This window comes from Equus quagga, chromosome 12 (assembly GCF_021613505.1).
Source record: "Equus quagga isolate Etosha38 chromosome 12, UCLA_HA_Equagga_1.0, whole genome shotgun sequence".
In the NCBI taxonomy this organism is placed as follows: Eukaryota; Metazoa; Chordata; class Mammalia; order Perissodactyla; family Equidae; genus Equus; species Equus quagga.
The window spans coordinates 47,569,394-47,589,456 of NC_060278.1; the positions used below are offsets into that span (position 1 = coordinate 47,569,394).

General features: G+C 40.6%; 1 protein-coding gene across 16 annotated transcripts in view; it reads left to right on the forward strand.

Annotated features, from left to right (window-relative positions):
• The window catches only part of ESRRG (estrogen related receptor gamma), a 599,908-nt gene that overhangs the window by 338,386 nt on the left and 241,459 nt on the right, over window positions 1-20,063 (forward strand). Inside the window, exon 4 of one of the 16 annotated variants that reach the window (XM_046680131.1) lies at window positions 12,565-12,682. The exons of the other annotated variants lie outside the window; for them this stretch is intronic. Coding sequence (XP_046536087.1) covers window positions 12,576-12,682 — 107 coding nt within the window. The 5' untranslated portion in view covers window positions 12,565-12,575. The remainder of the gene's footprint in view (window positions 1-12,564; window positions 12,683-20,063) is intronic. 16 annotated transcript variants of the gene reach the window in all.

Here is a 20,063-nt window from a genome sequence, read left to right on the forward strand (position 1 = left end):
AAAACGTTATATCAGTAGCAAGAAATGAAAGGTGAAAAAGAACCAGGGATCCGTAATACTCCATTTGTGAGCCACAATAAAGCTGACTTCCACCTCAGCATGTTGAGTTCAGCGAAAGCCCAGGGATTAGCTGAGGGCCCGGAGGAACAGCATGTTCAAAGCTTTGTGGACGGCTCCACTGCCAGGATGAAAAAAAGCAACTCCAAGGGATGGTGTTCCAGGCTCTCCAGAGCCCTCAGTGGCTGGCCACACCCCCCTCCTCATGTTTTCCTCACATGCTGGCCCCTTATATCTCTCCTATTCATTTTCCTCAGCTTGGAACCCACTTTCCCTCAGAGAGCACCTTTGAGACAGAAGAGCAGTGTCAGCACAGTCCCAGGGGGCAGCTTGCCTCGGTTAAACTCCGCTTTCTGTTAACTAGCTGTAACCTGAGGCAGGTAAGTTAACCTTTCCAGACCTTGGGGTCCTCCTCTGTGATGAGGATGATAACAGGGTCTGATGTATGAGACTGTAGGCAGGATTAAACACCTTAGTACATGGAAAGTCCTTAGCAAAGTAATGCATAGTGAAAACTCAGTAAATATGGCTGTGGTTATCGTTACTATTGTTGCTAACATTTTAGTCATTCTCAACCTCAAGAGCTGTTTCATTTGTGGAGTCTTCCCATCTCTGCTGTCAGCCCTCTCCTTCTGTTCCATGCCAGTTGTCTTGTAGTTGCCCCTCCAGGTCAACCTCCAACCTTTCACTCTGGCTTCCACTCCAGGAGGTGACCTCTATAGACCGTATCAACAGGGCTCCTGTGTTCCCCGGCTTCCATTTGGCTCCGGCCATTGCAGAGGTTCCATAGGAGATTAGAGAGAGGAAGAAAAGTGAGAACAGAGTATTTATTCTCCGAATTACCACCTCCGCCCAGACTTGTTCTGGCTAGGTCCTCAACCGAAGGTCACTGCTTCTCTGAAGGAAGGCTCCGCATACAACTCTCCCTCTTCCAGGTTCTGCATCCGTCCTTAGGGCCTTGGCGTGGTAACCCTTCCGCTGCTCCTCCCCCTGGGTTCCCGCATTCTCTCTTGTGGTTCTGCTATGTCCTGTCGTTGGTCAGAAGTAAACCCTCCTGCAATCATCTCAGGTTTAGTGTGCCATCTGTGTCCTTTGGGTCCCTTCCTGATATATTTCCTCTTTCCTCCTTGTAGATTCTCAAACTTTAGCGAACATAGAAATCGATTAGTGAATTTGTCGAAAATGCAAATTTGCAGATTTCTGATCTAAAACTGTAGAGATTCTACTCTATAGGTCTGACGTGGGACCCAGAAATTGACCTGATTGACAAGAGCCTGCGTGGATTCTGATAGCTGTAGAAGGACCATGCCTTATAAGACATTGCTTTTAACCATCTTAGCATTTATTTCATTCTGTTTTGAATTTCATTTAATTTTTACGGATTTGTCTTCTCTACAAGACCGTAATACATTGAATACCTACTATGTGCTAGTTTTCCCACTGATTACAGTTAATAATCACAAACCTAGATAAGGCATTATTCTTACTTTATAGATGACAAAATTAAGAAGACCTTGAACAGTATATGCAGAGCTCGTAATTGTCTGCGATCTATCCACTTCTCCAACTGTTGGGATCCAAAACCTTTGTTCTTCAAATCATGTGCTATTACTCATGCATGGTGAAAACTGTAACAACTTAATGTTGGAGCGAATTTAAGCACAACTGCAAATCAAACTAGATTTTAACTTAGCCTTACCATACCAGGGGAGGAAATAATTGATTTTAAGCAACCAGAAACGCTAAGCATACATTAATTTTGTGACCAGTTTTCTCTTTGATGATTTATTGCCATTCTCTTCTCTCTTTTTCTTTCTCTCACTCTCCTCTTTTCCTTCTTATCCTCCACTATATTTTATTGGTCAGTAATGTGAACTTAAATGTGATTTGTAAAAAGAAGGTATTCAAAGTTAGCATAACCATTTCAATTGAGGGCAAAGGATTGTTTTTCAAATAATAAAGATTCTGTTTTTCTTAGTGATTTATTGAACATTGTGGTACTTCCTAGAGAGGCCTCAAGATCAACAAGAATGTTATGGCCTGAAAATATTCATACTCTAGCCATTTTTCTTAGGAAGTATTATATGAAGGTGTATTCAATACATTTAGGAAGGAGACCAAAATGAAGATGTGAAAATGAGCTCAACTGATTTTCTCATATAAATGCCATAGCCCAGTGTAATTTGTCCCCAATATGATTGTCCCCCTGTCTTGCCTCCACTAATCTATTTTGGTTTTGAGGAAGATTAGCCCTGAGCTAACATGTGTGCCCATCTTCCTCTATTTTATATGTGGGATGCCTCCACAGCATGACTCGATGAGTGGTGCACAGGTCTGCACCCGGGATCCAAACCAGGGAACCCCAGGCCACCGAAGCAGAGCACACAAACTTAACCACTACACCACCAGGCCAGCCCCTCCACTCGTCCATTTCTTAAGTTGCTTTTTTTAGCCTATACACGATGAGAATGGATCAAAAAAATTTTTTTGTAGGAGTTGGTACTCTTAGGTAATTTGTGAGTTTAATCCAGAAAGCATTTACTAAATGCCTGCTGTATGTGCTGTCAAAAATGTACAATCCTGGGAATTTCACACAAATAATAATCCAAGGATCTGTTTGTGTAAGGTGCTGCTGTGCTGTATATTGTCCTTCGCTAGCTGTCTTTAGGAAAGCATCTTGAGTTCAAGAATTATGGCAAGTTTGTAGGCCTTAGACTTGTCGAAGAAAAAGTGCTTCCTGACCTGATTCGTTCCTACAGGGCCCTACTAGCTCGTGGCCTTGGGCAATTACACAGCCCTCCAAGCTTCATTTTCCTTATTTGCAGGAAAAAGGGGCATTGAATAACATAACACCTCTCCTAGAGTGGTGTGGTGAGAATTAATAAAACAATGGGTCTCCAGCACTTGGCACAGTGCTGGAATTATTATTGTTATTGTTAACAGTCACTGCAAAGTGTCATTATTACAGTACTTGAGAGTCAGACAATTCGAGAACTGGATGCACACCCTTGGGCTGTAATCCATGAAACAGATTCCCTGAAAACTGGGCAATGCTTTGAAGAGCTGGACAGCTCCAAGTTGTAAATGTCGAGTCATGAACCAGTTTGCATACCAGTTCAAAGAAGGGATTCGGAGATGTGCTGAATTGCTGCTTCCCTTTACTTGACAAGTATGAAGTTATTTCAAATTGTGGTCATATTTCAGCCTACTGTGGAAAGCCTGGACTTTTCAGGGCTTGAAAATAAAGGTAAAAGATTAATTTTGCTTCTTTCCGAAGGTATTTTGTTGTTACTACTACTGATGTTTTCAAGTGTTGTTTTCTTTAGATAGTAGGCACTGGCAGAGGCAGGGAGAATATGATGAATCCAGATCCGCCTGTTAGGTTATTTGCAACCACTCTGCTTTAGGATTGTCTGGGGTAGATATTTGCAGTCATATGAAATTGTGGATCATTCATTCACTTAACAAACATTTCCTCAAAGTCAGGAAATAAGATTATTTGTAAGAATTTTTTTTTCCTAGCTTCCATTAATGAAATTTGCCACTTTAAAATTTTGTTTGATTCTGATGACCAGTGTACTCTTTGCATGAATTATATAAATTAATAATCATTTTACTCAGAGCTGACCCTGAAAGATCTAGAATTGCAAAAGGGAAATGCCAGGTATTGATAGAAAAGAGTACGTGAAGTGGGGGAACTCACTTTCTAAAATCTTTGTTTTTTTTTTCTTTTCTGGACCTTATGGTCTCTCCCCAGGAGGTTAAAGTGAACTTTGGAAGGGAAATTGATGGGATGGAGATGCTAGATTGAGCCTCTGCGAACAAAAGAAACTGAACAAATGAGATACTTGTACCCCTTCAAAGGAAATTCTCTGTGCCTTTACTGTCTTTGTTTTGTTCTCTCTTCCTACGCTCCTACATTTTTAGAATTAGAATGTTTTAATCATCTTTGCCCACCTTATAATGCCTACCAGTGTGCGGCCACTATCAGCCAAGGTCTAATGACGATTTGTCAAGTTGAACGGACACATCTTAATAAAATATCAATTTCCTTGGTCAAAATTGCAAAACACAACAAGTGGACACACCTTCTGTCTTCTGATCCCTCTATTCTTCCACTGAAGTCTGCCCTTACCGTCTCTGGGAAGTTTGAAACTCCATCCAGAATGTTCTTTATTTACTCTTAATTCTAATTTTAAAACAACAAAATCTCAGGCCATGGATATCAGTTAACTGCCATCCTTCAGATGATATCTACCTGATAGGATATCTATATCCTATTTCCATTTTAAAAGGATTGGAGATATTTTTGATTGGTTATGAGAATAAAATAATTTACTCTAAGATAGACAGTCTTCCATCCATCCATCCATCCATCCATCCATCCATCTATCCATCCATCCATCTATCCATCCATCCATCCATCCATCCATCCATCCATCCATCTATGCATCCATCCATCCATCCATTCATCCATCTATCCATCCATCCATCCATCCATCCATCCATCCATCCATCCATGCAGACAATATTTATTGAGTGCCACCTCTGTACCAGGCAATGTCCTTCATGTTGGGGAGACAACAGTGAATAGACAGACCAGTCCCCATCTCTCGTGCCACTTACAGTCATGTGGGGCTATGCACAGGCCGTAAGTGCTAAGACAGGGGAAAACCCTGGATGCCCTGGAAGCCACGGACACTCACCCTGTTGAGGGCTGCAGTGAATGGAGACATATCCTTAAAGACGACACATCTGATCTAAGATCTGAAGGCAGACCAGGAATTAGCCAAGTGAGGGAAGGGATGATAAACTACTAGGCATGTGAACTGTGTGTATGAATGCTTGGAGGCAAATGTGCTTGTCCCTTCTGAGGAGCCGCAAATAATTCCAGAAGGCCAGAGCTGAGGGATAACGAATGAGGCATGACCTTCAGATTCTCTTTAACAAATTACTCGAGCAAGAGAAAATTGTTATATTAGTACAGTAGGTGTGTTAGGAAGCAAACGCTGGTACACCTTGTGCTTAGCCTACTTCTGTGGACATAGAAGGTACTCGACAATGTTTTCTGGTTGATTGGCTGGCTGAACGACTATCCAGCACTATGCCATGAGCTTCATACTTTGATTTCTGCCTTTCAGTATCTTTTCATTCTATTATGGGACTGGTAAAAGTTTAAAAACAGCAAAAAGGTTTTAAAAGTTGAACAGGAAGTCAACAAAAAGTAGGCAGGTTTTAAATGCCTTGTGAGTGGGTGGATGGCCAAGCGGTGGGTGGAGGAGATACTGGGGGGATTTGATGAGGTACGTGGGGCTGTAACTGGTACCCAAGTTTCCACCTGTGGAGACTAAGTCAGCTTGGCCGGAGCCCCTGTTAGGCTACAGTGAGGAAAGTGAATAGTTACGTGTTGGAACTCCGAAGTGGCCTTCACCACCTGGGCCTGCAGCAGCAACAGGCAGCCCGGTCTTAGAAACTCTAGCCAGCAACCATGGCAATTTTAATGTGCCACTAAAAATCTGGGGCACATTAGCTGGCAGGGTATGAAAATGTCTAAGTTAGAACCCTCCCAGGAACTCCAGAATATATGATCATTATAGACATGAATTTTCAAGTGGGTGTGATGACCAGTTTTCATAGGGCCTTATGGCTGGGAACAAATGCTTAAAGCCAGTTAGACCTGACGGATCTGCCTGGTCCCAGCAGTGTGACCTTTGGTAAATTTCTTCAGCTCTCTAATCCTCAGTTACTTTATCTGAAAATGGGGATAATAAGACCTTCTTAGGGATCTTTTGGTTGAGTCAATGAAAAAATTATCAGTGAATCTTAAGACTATGCTTGCGACAAAGTATGTCCTAAATAATATTATGATTATTTTAGATAATAATAATAAATTAGCCTAATGTATGGGGATAATTAGACCCTTCCAGGAGTATATAACCACTTGAAGTCTTCCACTTTCCAACTACCCATCATTCCCAGGTCTGTAAATGTGTTTTTGTTCTCCGTTCGGCTTTTTATCAGGATTCCCAAACTGACTGATTAGGCTGGCTCTTAGGCGCCAACCTGAAAAAGTATTTGACTTTGTCAGTATTGGGAAAATATTTGTAAAATAGTACAGTCAGTAAAAAGATATAACGTAGACTTTGAGTCGCTTTAAAAAAATTGCCCAGGGGGTTAAAAAAAAAGAACATTCTGGGCGCACTAGGTGAACTGGGTTTGGTTTAGTATTTGGACAAAGAAATCCCTGAACTGAACGGAGAGATAAGCGCCTTGACTTGCAATAGATTAAGAGACCTGCATTGGCGAGAACAAACCCAGCTGAGGCGCTCCCTGAGTGCCGCCACATTTAGATTTCAGATTATCTGCCGCCGAATGGTGGCACGGCTGTTTGTTTTATGAAACAATCGCTAATGACATTAAACAGAAGGAGCCCCTTCCAAGACGATTGTTCATTTGCGATAAACTGAGAGAAGCCCACGAGAGACGGAAAAGGAAAATTCCGAAGTGCTTCATTTTGGGGCTCTTACGGTATTCCACGGGAGGTGACAGTGAACGGAAGTGAATGAGAGTCTGATTCAGAGCACATTTAGGTGGAAGGAGGAGGAAGGCAGCAGAGAATTGACGTGAATTTGCTTGCTTTTCTATTAATTTAAGGAATTGAGTAATCATGATTTCATGACAAGTTTTCCAAGGAGATTGTCTGTCTTCCTTTTTTAATGCTGTCCGTCTGTTCATATACCCCTACAGCTCCTGGCAGCTTAAAGCTGGCACTAACCATTAGCTGTATGAAAAAGAGTGCTATCTATTACTTCAATTAGACATTAGATATTTACTTTCCAATATATTTGAAGCCTGATTTGATTTTGGTCCAGTCATTTAAATTTGAGAGAGCAGACCTGTCCAGATATCTGAAGCTCTGAAGTCTTAATTGCAAATTCAGATAAGGATTAGACAGGACTATATCTCTCTAGACCAAAGGTATTTGCTCATATCTGAGACAGAAAGGGTGGTAGATTCTGTATTTACTAATTCAGGCTTTTGCCTTTGGATTTTTATTGAACTTTCAATATTTTGATTGAAAACAACAGTTTGCACCAGCATTAGGAGGATGTATGTAGGTAACATCTCAAACAAGCCTCGCTTGCCTTTTCATCATTTTGGTCCAGCTCAAAATCGAAATAGTGTTTGTTTTAAAAAAAATTGTCAAAGGCCATGTTGCAGCATTAAGCTTTTGTTTTACACACAAAGAAATATATTAATGAAAAGTGTTTTAAGTGCTTATTATAGAGATGGTTTGTTTTGAAACACGGGCTTTTTCACAGCAGTTTTACACTTCATTGTGTACCATGAAAGACATTCTAAGTAGAGGTTGTCAGTCTCTCATCAGAAGTAGAGTACGGCTGGGGAATGGAGCCATTTAGGGTGTCACTCAAGCAGGACTAATCTAGAGTAGATATCTTATAAATAACCAGTAACGAAAAAACAAATCATTCCTCTCCCCACCAGAGCAGAGAGAATTACTGCTTAGGAGAAGGAAATCTTTATAATAAAGATTTACAGTTTGAATTAGTGAATTGTTTGGAGCAAAGCATTGCACAAAGTTGCAATGACAACCTTCAGATAGGAGCTCAGGAAGCTGTGAAAAATGCTTCTATGAGGAGGGGCAAGGACCTTGAATATCTGCGTCTCTTCCTTTGGTCTTGGGGAGGTGGGGGTGGGTACCCTAGAAACCTACAGTTGCTGGATATGGGTTTATGATAAGATTTTTCAGTCTCTGATACACGTTCTTCCTCTTGCATCCCAAAGATATTTTCGAAATGGACAACGATGACCAGTTTTTAAATAGAAAATTGTGTACACATTTAAAGTGATACATATGAGTATGATGGATGGTATATATAAGAGATGGATATAATGAGTATTCTTTTTTAACTCTATGTTATTTCAACTGTCATTGTTTCACTCTTTAGTTTCTTGGAATAAATACTGGCTTCTGTAGATATTTGCAGGTTCCCTAGCTTTGGAAATCTTACCCATGCTTCCCTTCTCTTGACTTGTTCTCTTTTAAAGGACCTAAAAGGAGCTCTCTCTCAGTTCCCAGGGGGGAAAAAAGGCTTTATCAAGACCCATTCTGAGAACTATATCTGTCAGAGACAGAACATGATTTTCTTGATTCTGATAAGTACAAATTCCTCCTGTTGAGGTTCCTTGTCCCAGTTGTGGTGATGTGCAGAGAAATGACTAGGAGTGTTTTGCTGGTTAAAATAATTTCAATATCCCCACTTGAAGTCATTCTCTTATTCCAGGACCAAGAAAGGGCCTATTTCCTGGGATCTTGGAGCCTGTCTACCATACCATGCCATTCTGATATCCTAGAATACAGAGGGAAAGATAGAAAAACCACTATTTATAAATCACTTTTTTTTTCCAGTAGTTTGATTCTCATGGGGTTGGCAGAGAACAGATTTTATGGAATGCCAGAGTTTTCCATTTTATTGCATCTGTTCCCATACATGCCTGTAAGTTAGAGCAGATGCTATCGACATTTTTCAGGTGAGAAAATTAAAGAACACAGGCTTCCTTAAGATCTGGCAGCAAGAAGCCACATTTATCTGGGGGGTATCAGCTTTGGGAATGGACCTTCCTCAGGGATGCAAACCACTTCCGATTTCTGTGGCAAGAGAACCTGTAACCTGCAGTGGGCCAGGGTCAAGAAGGGTCTCTGGACTGCTACTTTTAGGGGCCCATCATCCAAGGGGAAGGAACTCATTGTTTAACTAGAATCCTTGAAGTTGGCAGATGTAAATAGCCCCTGGCCCATAAGAAGCTGAAAAGCTTTTTAACATTGTATGTTGCAAAATAAATTCTTAGCGTAAAAAATACATACTGTTCCTGCTGTCTTGGCCATGGATCATTTAGACTACAGAGAGGGCATTCAGTTCTATGAACATCTGTCGAGTGTGTGCTCTGGTGGAGCCACCTGAGAATCCACAGAATATGAAGACTGGGTGCGGGGGATTGGTGGCACAGCTGAGTTCAAGGTCACTCTTCCCTGACATGTGGGGACCATGTGAGGTAAATATGACTAAAAATAAATTTTATTTTCACCAACAACAGTATAATGTGCTGTTCTATGTAATAAAGTTATATAAAGATGTAGATAGATATACATATATGTAATCAATAATTCAGGATAAGAAATTCTGTATGAAAGATGCATGATGCAGTCACTTTGACAATTCATTTAGTCACTTATTTAACCAGAAGCTCCTTTTTCAGAACATAGTATGGAATGCCTGAGTTTTGGGGCCTCTAGGCTGTAGGGTTCTACTCTAAATGGACTAAAGACAAACCATGACTTGAAATTTCCCAAATTAATTTCTGCTTTGAAGGCAAATGATGGAATTTGCTACCACTCTGAGTAGGATTTAATATAAAACCATAATTTAGGAATTTAAAGCGTCAAAAAAGTCACCAATCTCCTGCTTTGAAAAAAGTAAAGTCAGATTTTATTAAGAATATCTTATCTCATTAAAAGAATAGTAGAAGGGATAACGACATGAATTGCTTTGGAACCCATAAAATATCCTTTATGAAACCTACTTCTTTTTACTGTTCTTTGTAAATGTGTGTGTGGAATACCTGAAATATATAAACAAAAAAGATATACTGTCCTTCTTCCATATTCTGTCGTAATCTGGCTCTTTTAAGGAGGCCTTGTTACATGTTAGCAAATTTGATGTCCCTGTCATCGTCTTGAAATATTTGTTGAATGAATGGATGGATGCATTCCCCATCTGTGTAGTCAGTTCTCAATTATCCATTATAATGGAGTTGAAATAGGAAAGGAACATTTGAGAGTGAAATCCACAAATCATTGCGAAAGTTCGTGGGAGCCATTACTTACAAAGTTTCCCACCAAATCTTTACCCAACTTGATTAAAATGTGGCAGAAGTGGCTACACATGAGTTCTTTCTCTTTTTCCTGGCTCGACTGACTTCCATGCTGAGGAATAAAATTCTAAGTCAGAGACTGAAACAGGTATCCGGATAAAGCCCAGAGGCTGAATGATTATCTCTGAATAATTACGATAGGTTAGGCCTGATTTATTGTCCTTATATAGAGTTTAGAGGAGGAATTTTTTTAAGAATTGTTGGCAAACTTGAACTAACACATCAGGAGGGTAAGATGCCCCTAAAAGGATATTGAACAATGAAAGTTACTGTCACCTTTGCAAGAGAATAGAGAGAGAAAAACACAATTTAAATGTTCTAGAGAGTACTTTCAGAGACTGGACTCTGGAGTAAACGTGTGAGATACTTCTGTCCTTTTGTAACAGCGATTCCCAAGATAGGACGGTGCGTGCGTGCGTTTCCATCTGCGCATGCGTGCTCTGAAGAGAGGACTTGGAATTCCCTAGGGTCTGGACCCCTTCAAGAAATGAATAGGCTGTGTCAAGGTCACATTCCTTCTTGGTCTTGTGTTTCAGAATATTTGGAAGGATTTTTTTTTTTTTTTCCTTCTCTTTTAAAACGTCTAGCTGCTTCCCATTAAGTTCCTTTTGAAAGCTCTTATGGTTTGGGAAGAAAAAAGTGGCCGTAAAATCAGCATGGTCTCTGACTAAAGGCCTGCAAGCGACATTGGTAGGATAACCAAATGCCACGCAGAGTTGATAACACCGAGTGGAGTCATGGCTGAGCAGCACAGCCCAGGAAGCCCAGCTTTATGTCGCGTGCAAGATCACTGGTGGCTGATTTTATTCCTGCTCTGAAGAAACTGTAGACAATGCATGCACACCTACTCTTCTTTCTCACCGCTCCCTGCCCCCATCTCCTGTGTTATTTGAAACCGGGGTTTCTTACGCGCGGAAATGAAGTCATCATACATAATCTTTAATATCTCCACATAGCCTTTTTCTTCAGCTAGGAAATTATGTATGCTTTAAGTTTATTTAGGCTATACCTACAGACTTTGTTAAAGGACTAACAGACATGAATGTAAGAATAGTACACCTTGATGTATTTGCCCAACTATTAGAAAATATGCAGAGAGCCCAAATGGACCTCTCAGATTATTTTTCTTTTAGTGTAACCTCAGCTTAAGATCAAAGAAAACCTGTAAGTCGTAGTTGTATTAGTTTGTTGAACTCCTTTACTGAAACTTTTTCTTACCTTGTTTTTTCTTTTGAAAGAGGGTGGCGGTAATAGTTAATATGGACTTTTAAAACATCCTTTGATGGTTCTCTTTTGCCATGTCTCATAAATATCAACCTTCTTTGATCATGCGAAGAACCTGATATTACATACCAGGCAAAAGTCTCGGAGTATTAATTGAAAGAATCCAATTGAATTGACATATGTTTGCCAAGATGTAATGTACCTATAATCACTAGTGTGCAGTTTTATTTATGTATTTATTTATTTTTTTGAGGAAGATTAGCCCGGAGCTAACTACTGCCAATCCTCCTCTTTTTGCTGAGGAAGCCTGGCCCTGAGCTAACATCCCTGCCCATCTTCCTCTACTTTATATGCGGGATGCCTACCACAGCATGGCTTGCCAAGCAGTGCCATGTCCGCACCCGGAATCCGAACCCTTGAACCCCAGGCCTCCGAGAGGCAGAACGTGCAAACTTAACCGCTGCGCCACGGGGCTGGCCCATAGTGTGCAGTTTTAAACTGTTAATACAAGAAACATGTTTATGTATGCATAGGAACATCTAAGGATACTATGGCGTGTGTGTGTGTGTGCGCGCGTGCCTGAGATCCTTTCCTTCAGTTGTCATTTGCCCATAATTGGTAATGCCTGTAGGTTACGAAGACAGCAAAGTCAAACAGATTATTTCCATTAATAGAAGTGAGACCTCATCCTAGTGTAAACTTACCTTTAGTTGCTAATCTTGCCTTTCTTTTATTTTCAATCCTTAGATACAAATACAATTGAGTGAGAAGACAGCAAAGGAATCTCACTGAAACAGTTTTGTTCTCAGCACCATAACAATTTGACTCTTTTAATTCTCCCACCAAGCCAGTCAAGTAGTTACTGTTATAAACCCATTTTATAGAGGAAGAAACTGAAGCACCGCAACATTCAATCACCTGCCCAAGGCCAGACAGCTAATCGGAGGCATGGATGGGACCCAGACATTGGTTCCAGAATTCATGCTCTTGATCACTATGCTATACATGCTGCTTCTAAATACTAAAATATAGGAAAGATAGGTATAAAGCAAGAAATGTGGAAGACTAAAGTAGTTAGTAATTCCCATCGTACTGAATCCATCCTGGCCTAAACAGTTCTTTGATTTGGCTAGTTTTAGTTGTAATGCCCAGCAGTTCTTTCTGAAGAGAATAGGGCCTCTGCCAGTGTATTCTGAACTGCTTGCCAGAGGTAAAGAGAGGTGTGTTTCTCCTGTTTGCTTCGGGAAAGAAACATACATAAAAGTAAAGAATTAGTTCCTGTCTGGCATTTTATCAACTTCACTAAAAACTTTTATTTTTTTTCCCTAGAGGCAGCTGGGATGAATTGTTGCAAAGTGCCTACCTGTTCAATAAGAAATCTATTCTCTCCTGTCACATGCACCTGTAACTTCCATTGCTGGAACCTTTCAGAAAATGGAAATGAAATGTATGTGAAATTTCTTATACAGAGAGAAAGCAGAAAAAAAGGGAACTGTTTGCTCTTTTGCTATTGAAACAAAGAGCAAATCCTGCTCTCTCTCTTTCTTCTTTTTACTTGATTTTTAAAAGCGATCTATAAATAAAACACTTAACTCTGATTTCCTATTTTCCCATCTGTTAAATGGGAATAATAGCCTTTCCAAGTGCGTGAATATTCTATGGTTAAAAGGCTGACTGGGTTTGGAATGGAAATATATTTCTTTGCTTTTGCTGTGGCTGAGGGCTCCTTGAAGTAACCAAGCCACAGAGCAGAGATGATGGCCTTTATCATGTAGAGAGTGGACGACCAGATGGCAGAGCCCACTCTACATAATGACTCTCACTCTGGTGGTTTGTAATTTATGAAGTGGCCTTCTCATCAGAGGCGCTGTTGGCTGCCGGAGAGCTCTGCCCCAGCATGGAAACAGCTTCTTCCAAAAAAAAAAGTCAACCCGATATTCTTCCACTTAATATGATAAACAGTCTAAACCCAAGATTGACAAAGACAATTCTGATTTTTGTTTCATAAACCTTGAGGAAAGAAGACATGGGACAGATTATCCAGGGAGCACTTTTCCTTTGACTCTCTCAAGGAAGAGGCAGCAAACATTTTAGCCACACTTGTGACTTGCATCTTTAGGGTCCGCTTGTGTCTTACAGGCCCTGATGACAAGGCAGTGGGGTAAAAAAGGGAAAAACAGAGTGGATGAAAAGGAAAAGGAGAGAAACAATGAAAGGGGTTTGCACAGCTGGGCTGAGGCAAAAGACCCCCACCAAATGTCAATATGAATCATAGGCATCAAAAAAACATTGGAGGAATTTCTCTAATTTCCATAACCAAAACTTAAAAAATATAATCAGGTGTTTGATGAAAATGGTGATATTTCTGCAACCTCTTCGCATAGTCTCTAAGATTTCGCCTCTTCATCTGTTTTACTGGAGCTCAGATTCCTATCGTTCATGATCCCAGTTCTTTTTCTAATATGGCAACGGCCTTGCTAATCCAGCTACAGACACAAAGACATAGTCTCCAAAGAACTTTGCTTGATTTAGAGGCATACACTGCCCCATTTTCCCTTAAGCGTGTAAGGAGACTAAGAATAACCCATCCACGACTCGGGGTTGGGTACATTTTCAATCTGGCATGCCAAAATTCCCAACTCCGGGGTGAGAAATAAATCTGTTTCTTTGAATAGCAATGAGAAAGATGGGTAAGCATTTTAAAAGGGTAGATGATGAGAGCGGGTAGTGGCGCTAAATGGAATTTTATGTTCTTAGGAACCATTCGGGGTAAAATGATAGAGCGTTTTCTGATTAGGTGATTTTAGCTTTTATGGTGAGAAAATGGTTAAACACAGGACACTCTCCTAAGGAATTTCATGTGAATGCTTTTCTCCTTTACTGGAAGCCCGTCAGGGAAATGCATGCTGCATCTTATTTGCTTTAAGTGAAACAGTTCAAATTGTTATGGCTTTGAGTTAAAAAAAAAAAAAAAGTAAATAGCTCTCTTTAGTAAGGAACTGGATCTACAGTATGTTCTTCCGCAGCTGGTGGCCTGGTGCCTATCAGTGTATCAATTTGTGACCTTTGGTAGCCACTATGTCTCTGGACACTAGGCTTTTGGGACATTTATTAAAGGGCCACAGCCTATGGAGTTTCATTTTTTTAAGCCAAGATGCTAGCAGTAACATAGTCTCTGAATGAATTGCATTTAAATGGGGTTAGGAAGAAGAGCATTTTACAAAGTAAGAAGAAATGCTTGGAGGACAGCTATTCATAACCAGAAAAGCCAAGAGATGTTAAGCTAGATCACAAGCTATCAAATAACAGCTTTTTAAAGCAGTGCTCTGGAAACTAGAAGTCGAATACAGACCGAGAGAGGAAGAATCCAGGGAGCTTTCCGAGGAGAGAGAGAATGTCCACAGCCCTGGAAGGTGGCACCAAGGTAGGCGAGCTGGAAGGCGACCAAGAGGAGAGGAGCGATTTTGTTCTCTCCGAGGCGATCCGTCTGCCAGATCAGAAGCATCAGTGCCCTCTATTGTTCGCAAGAGAACTACAGGATTGCCTGAGAACAGGCCGGGCATTTTTTGCCTTGTAAACAGACATCTCTGCAAACTGCGACTGATGATGATCAGTCGCGTTAGGAAGAAAGGAAGGAGGGAAAGAGGAGAGAGAGAAGAAAGGGAAAAAGGAAGGAAAGAAGGAAGGAGGGAGCTGATTGGTGGCCACCTTTGTATTATTTGAGCACTAACTCTTGTCCAGATGTTTAAAACATGAAATGTATTAAACATGTTTTTTCTGGCCTAGCCATTTGAGTTTATTAACATGGGAAGTACTCCTTAGGAGAAGGGTAAAATTTAAATTTAGGAATGATGAAGACAAGGTTAGTAATGGAAAAGTTCTATTAACTTCATCATACTTCCCTTTTTTTGTTTTGGTAAACCTCCATTTACACATCAGCATGTAACAAACTTTGAAAGGAAAATACTGATGTAAACATCCAGTGTTCTCGTTGGCACAGTTTGTATTTCTCAGTCATGATTTTGTCTGTCGTCAACATGGAAAATACAGGTGTTGGCAACTTTTTTTTAACTGAAAGAACAGTAAAATGAACATTGCTCAGCTCTGTGTTTTAGTAAATTAAAGGTTGCTGTAGGAATGACAACTTCATTCAAGCAGATCATTTGGACTTACATTCAACAGCTGCTATTAAGCAGCTGACGACAAGGGAGACCATTTTGATCTCACAGCCCTGGAACTAGCAGGGCGCTCCCTGCTCCGGGTTACCAAGAGCACACTGTGCTCCTTCAGACCCACACACAGCCTACTCCCCATTGCGCTTGTTGCCAAACACGGGGTTTTGTAATCACTTTGTATTCACTCAGAGATCCAGGAAGTCCAAAGCCAGCCAGACAAATGCAGAACAGCTTAACAGAAGCAGCTTTAACAGGTGCCATCGGTAAGGTTGCAGGGAACCTGAGAGGCCCCACAAACAATGGGGGATGTTGGTCAGCAGCATCTGTTGGTCCTGGTGCACAGGATGGCACCCGTCGCTGAACAGCAGTTTGTCACAGAGGCCGGTTAATTGATCCTTAAGTGATGGCATAACAGCGCAAAAAAATATTTAGACACCTTAGCTGTATAATTCCCCTGCAAACAGACTATTGCTGGATGTCTCTTGTCTGCTCCCCCTGCTCCATATAGTGCCAGAAACAGAAGGGACTGGAATAAAGAGCAGGTACCTGTTCAAAATTAAAAGCGATGGATGAGAGAGTCGATTTAAGCAGGTGCCTTCCTATTTTGAAAATAGGCAATTGAAAAATGCCACCACATAAGCATCTTCCTAATTGAATGGGTCACTGTCCCATTCTGTCCTTGTCTGCAAGGCTATGTGGTGCACTGCAGCAAACCCCACTCGTATGCCACGTGGCATGATTATTTCCAGTTTTCGAAGCCACTTCGTTCAGTTGTGGGGATCACCTACCTCAATAATAACACTTCATTAAAGTGAGCTTGGAAAAGTTGGCTGACCCTACATCATCCTTCCGGATCCTATCACCTTATAAATACAATGATGACATACATTCCCCATAAGGAATAGGAAATTGTGCAGTGGCCAAAATTTCGTGAACTTACATGTGTACCCTAAGCAAGCACGTGAGAAAACCTTAGAGGATCCTGTGTGTTTAGATAGAGCAAATTGCACAAGAAATTTGAAAAATCTGCATTAAAGTGGAAAACAGCCTATATATATAGTTCTATTACTATTCAGACTCTTGGTTTGGTACTGATAGTAAAAGGAAAGAGAGAGAGAGAGAAGCAAGACCACATTTTAAGTTCTTTGAAATTACTGAGAAAGTATTTGCTTCTGCAGTTGGGAAAACCTTTGACTATTTTGTATATTTTCCTCATTCTGGATAAAAAATGAGGTCGCAGTCAAATGAGGGTGGTTTGGCATTCTGGGATCACAGAATGTCCATTTCTTTTCTGTCTGGGTAATGTGGATTAAAAAATGTGATATTTGTAACTTGTTCTGAACAGGCCTTGATCAAGGATGCACATTTACAGGTGAATTAAGAGTCCATTCTTTCTGACAGATTCCAGCTTTTTACCCTCTGATTCAAAAAGCCTATTCTTTTCTAAATTGTAGTTGTAAATCAATAATTATATTCCAATATAGTCCTATGAGAACACACACACAAGTTTTTTGTTTTAAGGGTAGTGACTCTATTTCAGTACTATTTATTATTAGAAGTGCGTGTTACCAACCTTGTAGAATTAATCTTCATGCAATCCCCTTTCCAGGTCAGGAAACTGAAGCAAAATGGAGATGATGGATTAAGCAACATTATACACAAAATAAGGGTGAAAATGTATTGGACTCTTCTCATTAATCGTGTTTTTTGGCCCCCTGAGCATGGATGCTCCTTGAATTATACCAAATGCCATTTTCATTGATTAATACTATTCTGGGGTTTGAATGGACTCTTGGTATAAATTGGTCCATTTCTCTCACTGTAAAATCAGTAAACTGAGGCCTAAAGAGATTGAATGACTTGCCCAAAGTCACACAAATTGTTCATAGTAGAACCAGGACTGAAGGGAGGCTACCCATAGATATTTTGGTATTAAGTGTTTATAAATTGTTTGACAAAATCATCACATCTAGTTTAGAAGGAAATGCAATCATGGCGCCCGTACGTCCAGTTCTTCTACGTTCCCGTATCAGGGATATCTGGAGAAATCAGAGAGAAAGTGGCGGTGGGGGTGGGGGGAGGGGGAGGGGAGAAGGATTCAGCCCTTTCATTACATCGTTGTGGTGATATAAAGGAGCTGCGCAGAGGAGCAGAGCTGTGTGAATGATCTCGTGGGGATCCAGCAGGGGGACGAAGGGGTATCTTAACACTGCCGTTATTTTTATCCCCATGGTCTTGCCACGGAGCGAGGTGGAAGAATGGAGGGGGTGCTAAAACAGAGAGAGGAAGCCTGGTGGGACTGGGCTCTCTACGTTGGAGACGCTCTCTGCCACTTTAGGTAATTTAAATAGCGTCTCAGAATGTTTGCTTCAGAATCTACAGAACTGAACAACGAACATCATTTATCTCACAAATAGGTAAAGGGACTAAATGAGGTTGTGTGTGAACAAGGATTTTAGAAGCTTTCAAGTGATATGTTTGTGCTAGAAATGAATAAAATAAAATATGAGGCCCATAAAATTGATCAATTCCATTAAGCCCATTTTATGGGTTCTTAGATGAGGTTTTCTCCACTAAGTCATACTGATAATTACTGCTAATAATCTAAGGCCTTTTGAATATGTTGAAGAAAAAATTTTAAGTTAGGGGCCGGCCCGGTGGTGCAGCGGTTAAGTGCGCATGTTCCGCTTTGGCGGCCCAGGGTTCACTGGTTCGGATCCCGGTATGGACATGGCACCGCTTGGTAAGCCATGCTGTGGTAGGCGTCCCACATACAAAGTGGAGGAAGATGGGCACAGAAGTTAGCTCAGGGCCAGGCTTCCTCAGCAAAAAGAGGAGGATCAGCAGCCGATGTTAGCTCAGGGCTTATCTTCCTCAAAAACATAAAAAAACATAAGAATTAGTGAATCTGTGTACCTTTTCAAAGTTGACACAATTCTTGTTCTATTATGACTCAAGAAAAAATGCTATGAAAATAAAGAACTTCAAGCAAAGAATTCTTTTAAAAGTTGGCTTTGATGCTTCTGCAATTTGCTGTTATGCGGATCCCAAACTGGTATGTAAAACAGTGTACACATGAAATTAATATTTCGCTAATCAGAGCATTTTGCCTATAGGTATCAGTGTGTCCTCAGTTTGGTATCACTTTTCTTTTGTTCAGCCTACCCTGGGCCTACCTTACTTCCTCCCATCCAGGAAAAGCGTGTGTCCTAGCAGAAAGGGCACAGCCTCTGGGACAGAGTCCTGGGGTCACACCCTGGTTCTGTCACCTACTGGCTGGGTTTTTTTGGATAAGTTATGTTTGAGTTTCACTCCCTTCTTTTCACTTCTTCATAAAATGGAACCATCATCATATCTACTTATATATATTATTGACATTAAGTTAGGTAATTGCACAATAAAATTGAACTTTTTTGAGGGTAAACAAAGTAATATGTGTAAAGCACACAGCACAGTCTTTGAAACATACCAGGCACTCAACAAATGTTTTCCATTTTTCTTTGACACGAGCTCTGCATTAAAACCTATATTCAACCCTACCCTAAATAGTAATACCATCTTCTATTTGTAGACTTCTTTGTCACTTACAGAATGAGTTTAATACACAGAACGAGTCTAATGCCCTGTAAGAAAGACTGAAATATAGATAGAAATCACCATAATACAATTAATAAATAATAGCCACTCTTTATTGAGTATGTCTCTTACAGATGAGGAAATAAGTATAGAGAGGGGTTTATCTTATTATGGAAGAGACAGAGGTGACTTAGAAATTTAGCAACCTCTTAACCAATAGACTACTCAACCTTCATGGCTATGTGCAGTGAGATCCTTGACAAAGGGACAACTGGAGGAAACCCCAGCCTTTAACTCAAGAGGGTCAAGATTCCTGTGTCTAGCATAGTGTCAGGAGCAGAGTGGGTACTAGATAAATATTTCTTAAATAAATGAAAGAAGGAAAAGCCAAATTCAAAGGAGGATGGGAAATTTCAGGAAAGTAGCACCTTTAACAGACACACCTCTAAATGACATACGGTTATAAAGAAAAATTAAGGCCCTGTACCAAGCCCTCTGATGGCTCAGCCAACAATATCTTGAGGAACTTCAGACTCTCTATTTGACCCTAGCAAAGTAGGCTGAAAGCTTTGGTAAATAGAGCAGAAACATAGACGTTTGCTAATATGGAACCAAAATTAAAACCTGCTCAGAGAACTACAGAAAAATATACTTGCCTGATCTCACCTGGAGAGCGAAACAAATGGGTACTAGAGAAAACCTCGTCAAATGACATCATGAAGGCTGATGGAGCTCCAGTGGCAGTAGGCCAGCAACATTGCTAGAAGAACAGATGGAAGATGGGACACATTTGTAGCCAAAAAGAGACTACTCATAGGTAACACAGCATGCATTGCCAGGAATAAAGATGGTGCAATGTAGAAATAACCTCTATAAGTCCTACGTGTATGGATTTCTTAAACTCAGTTTTTTATTGTTGCATGTATTTTAAAAGTCTTCAACTGAAATCTGTGGATCCCTGGCATTGTTGAACCTTTGTTTTCAGGAATGTGTTGAGAAGGGTGTGTGTGTGTGCATGCACACCCAAGTGTGCAGGACTAGACTCAGATGAGATAAAAGATTTTATTAAAACATCCA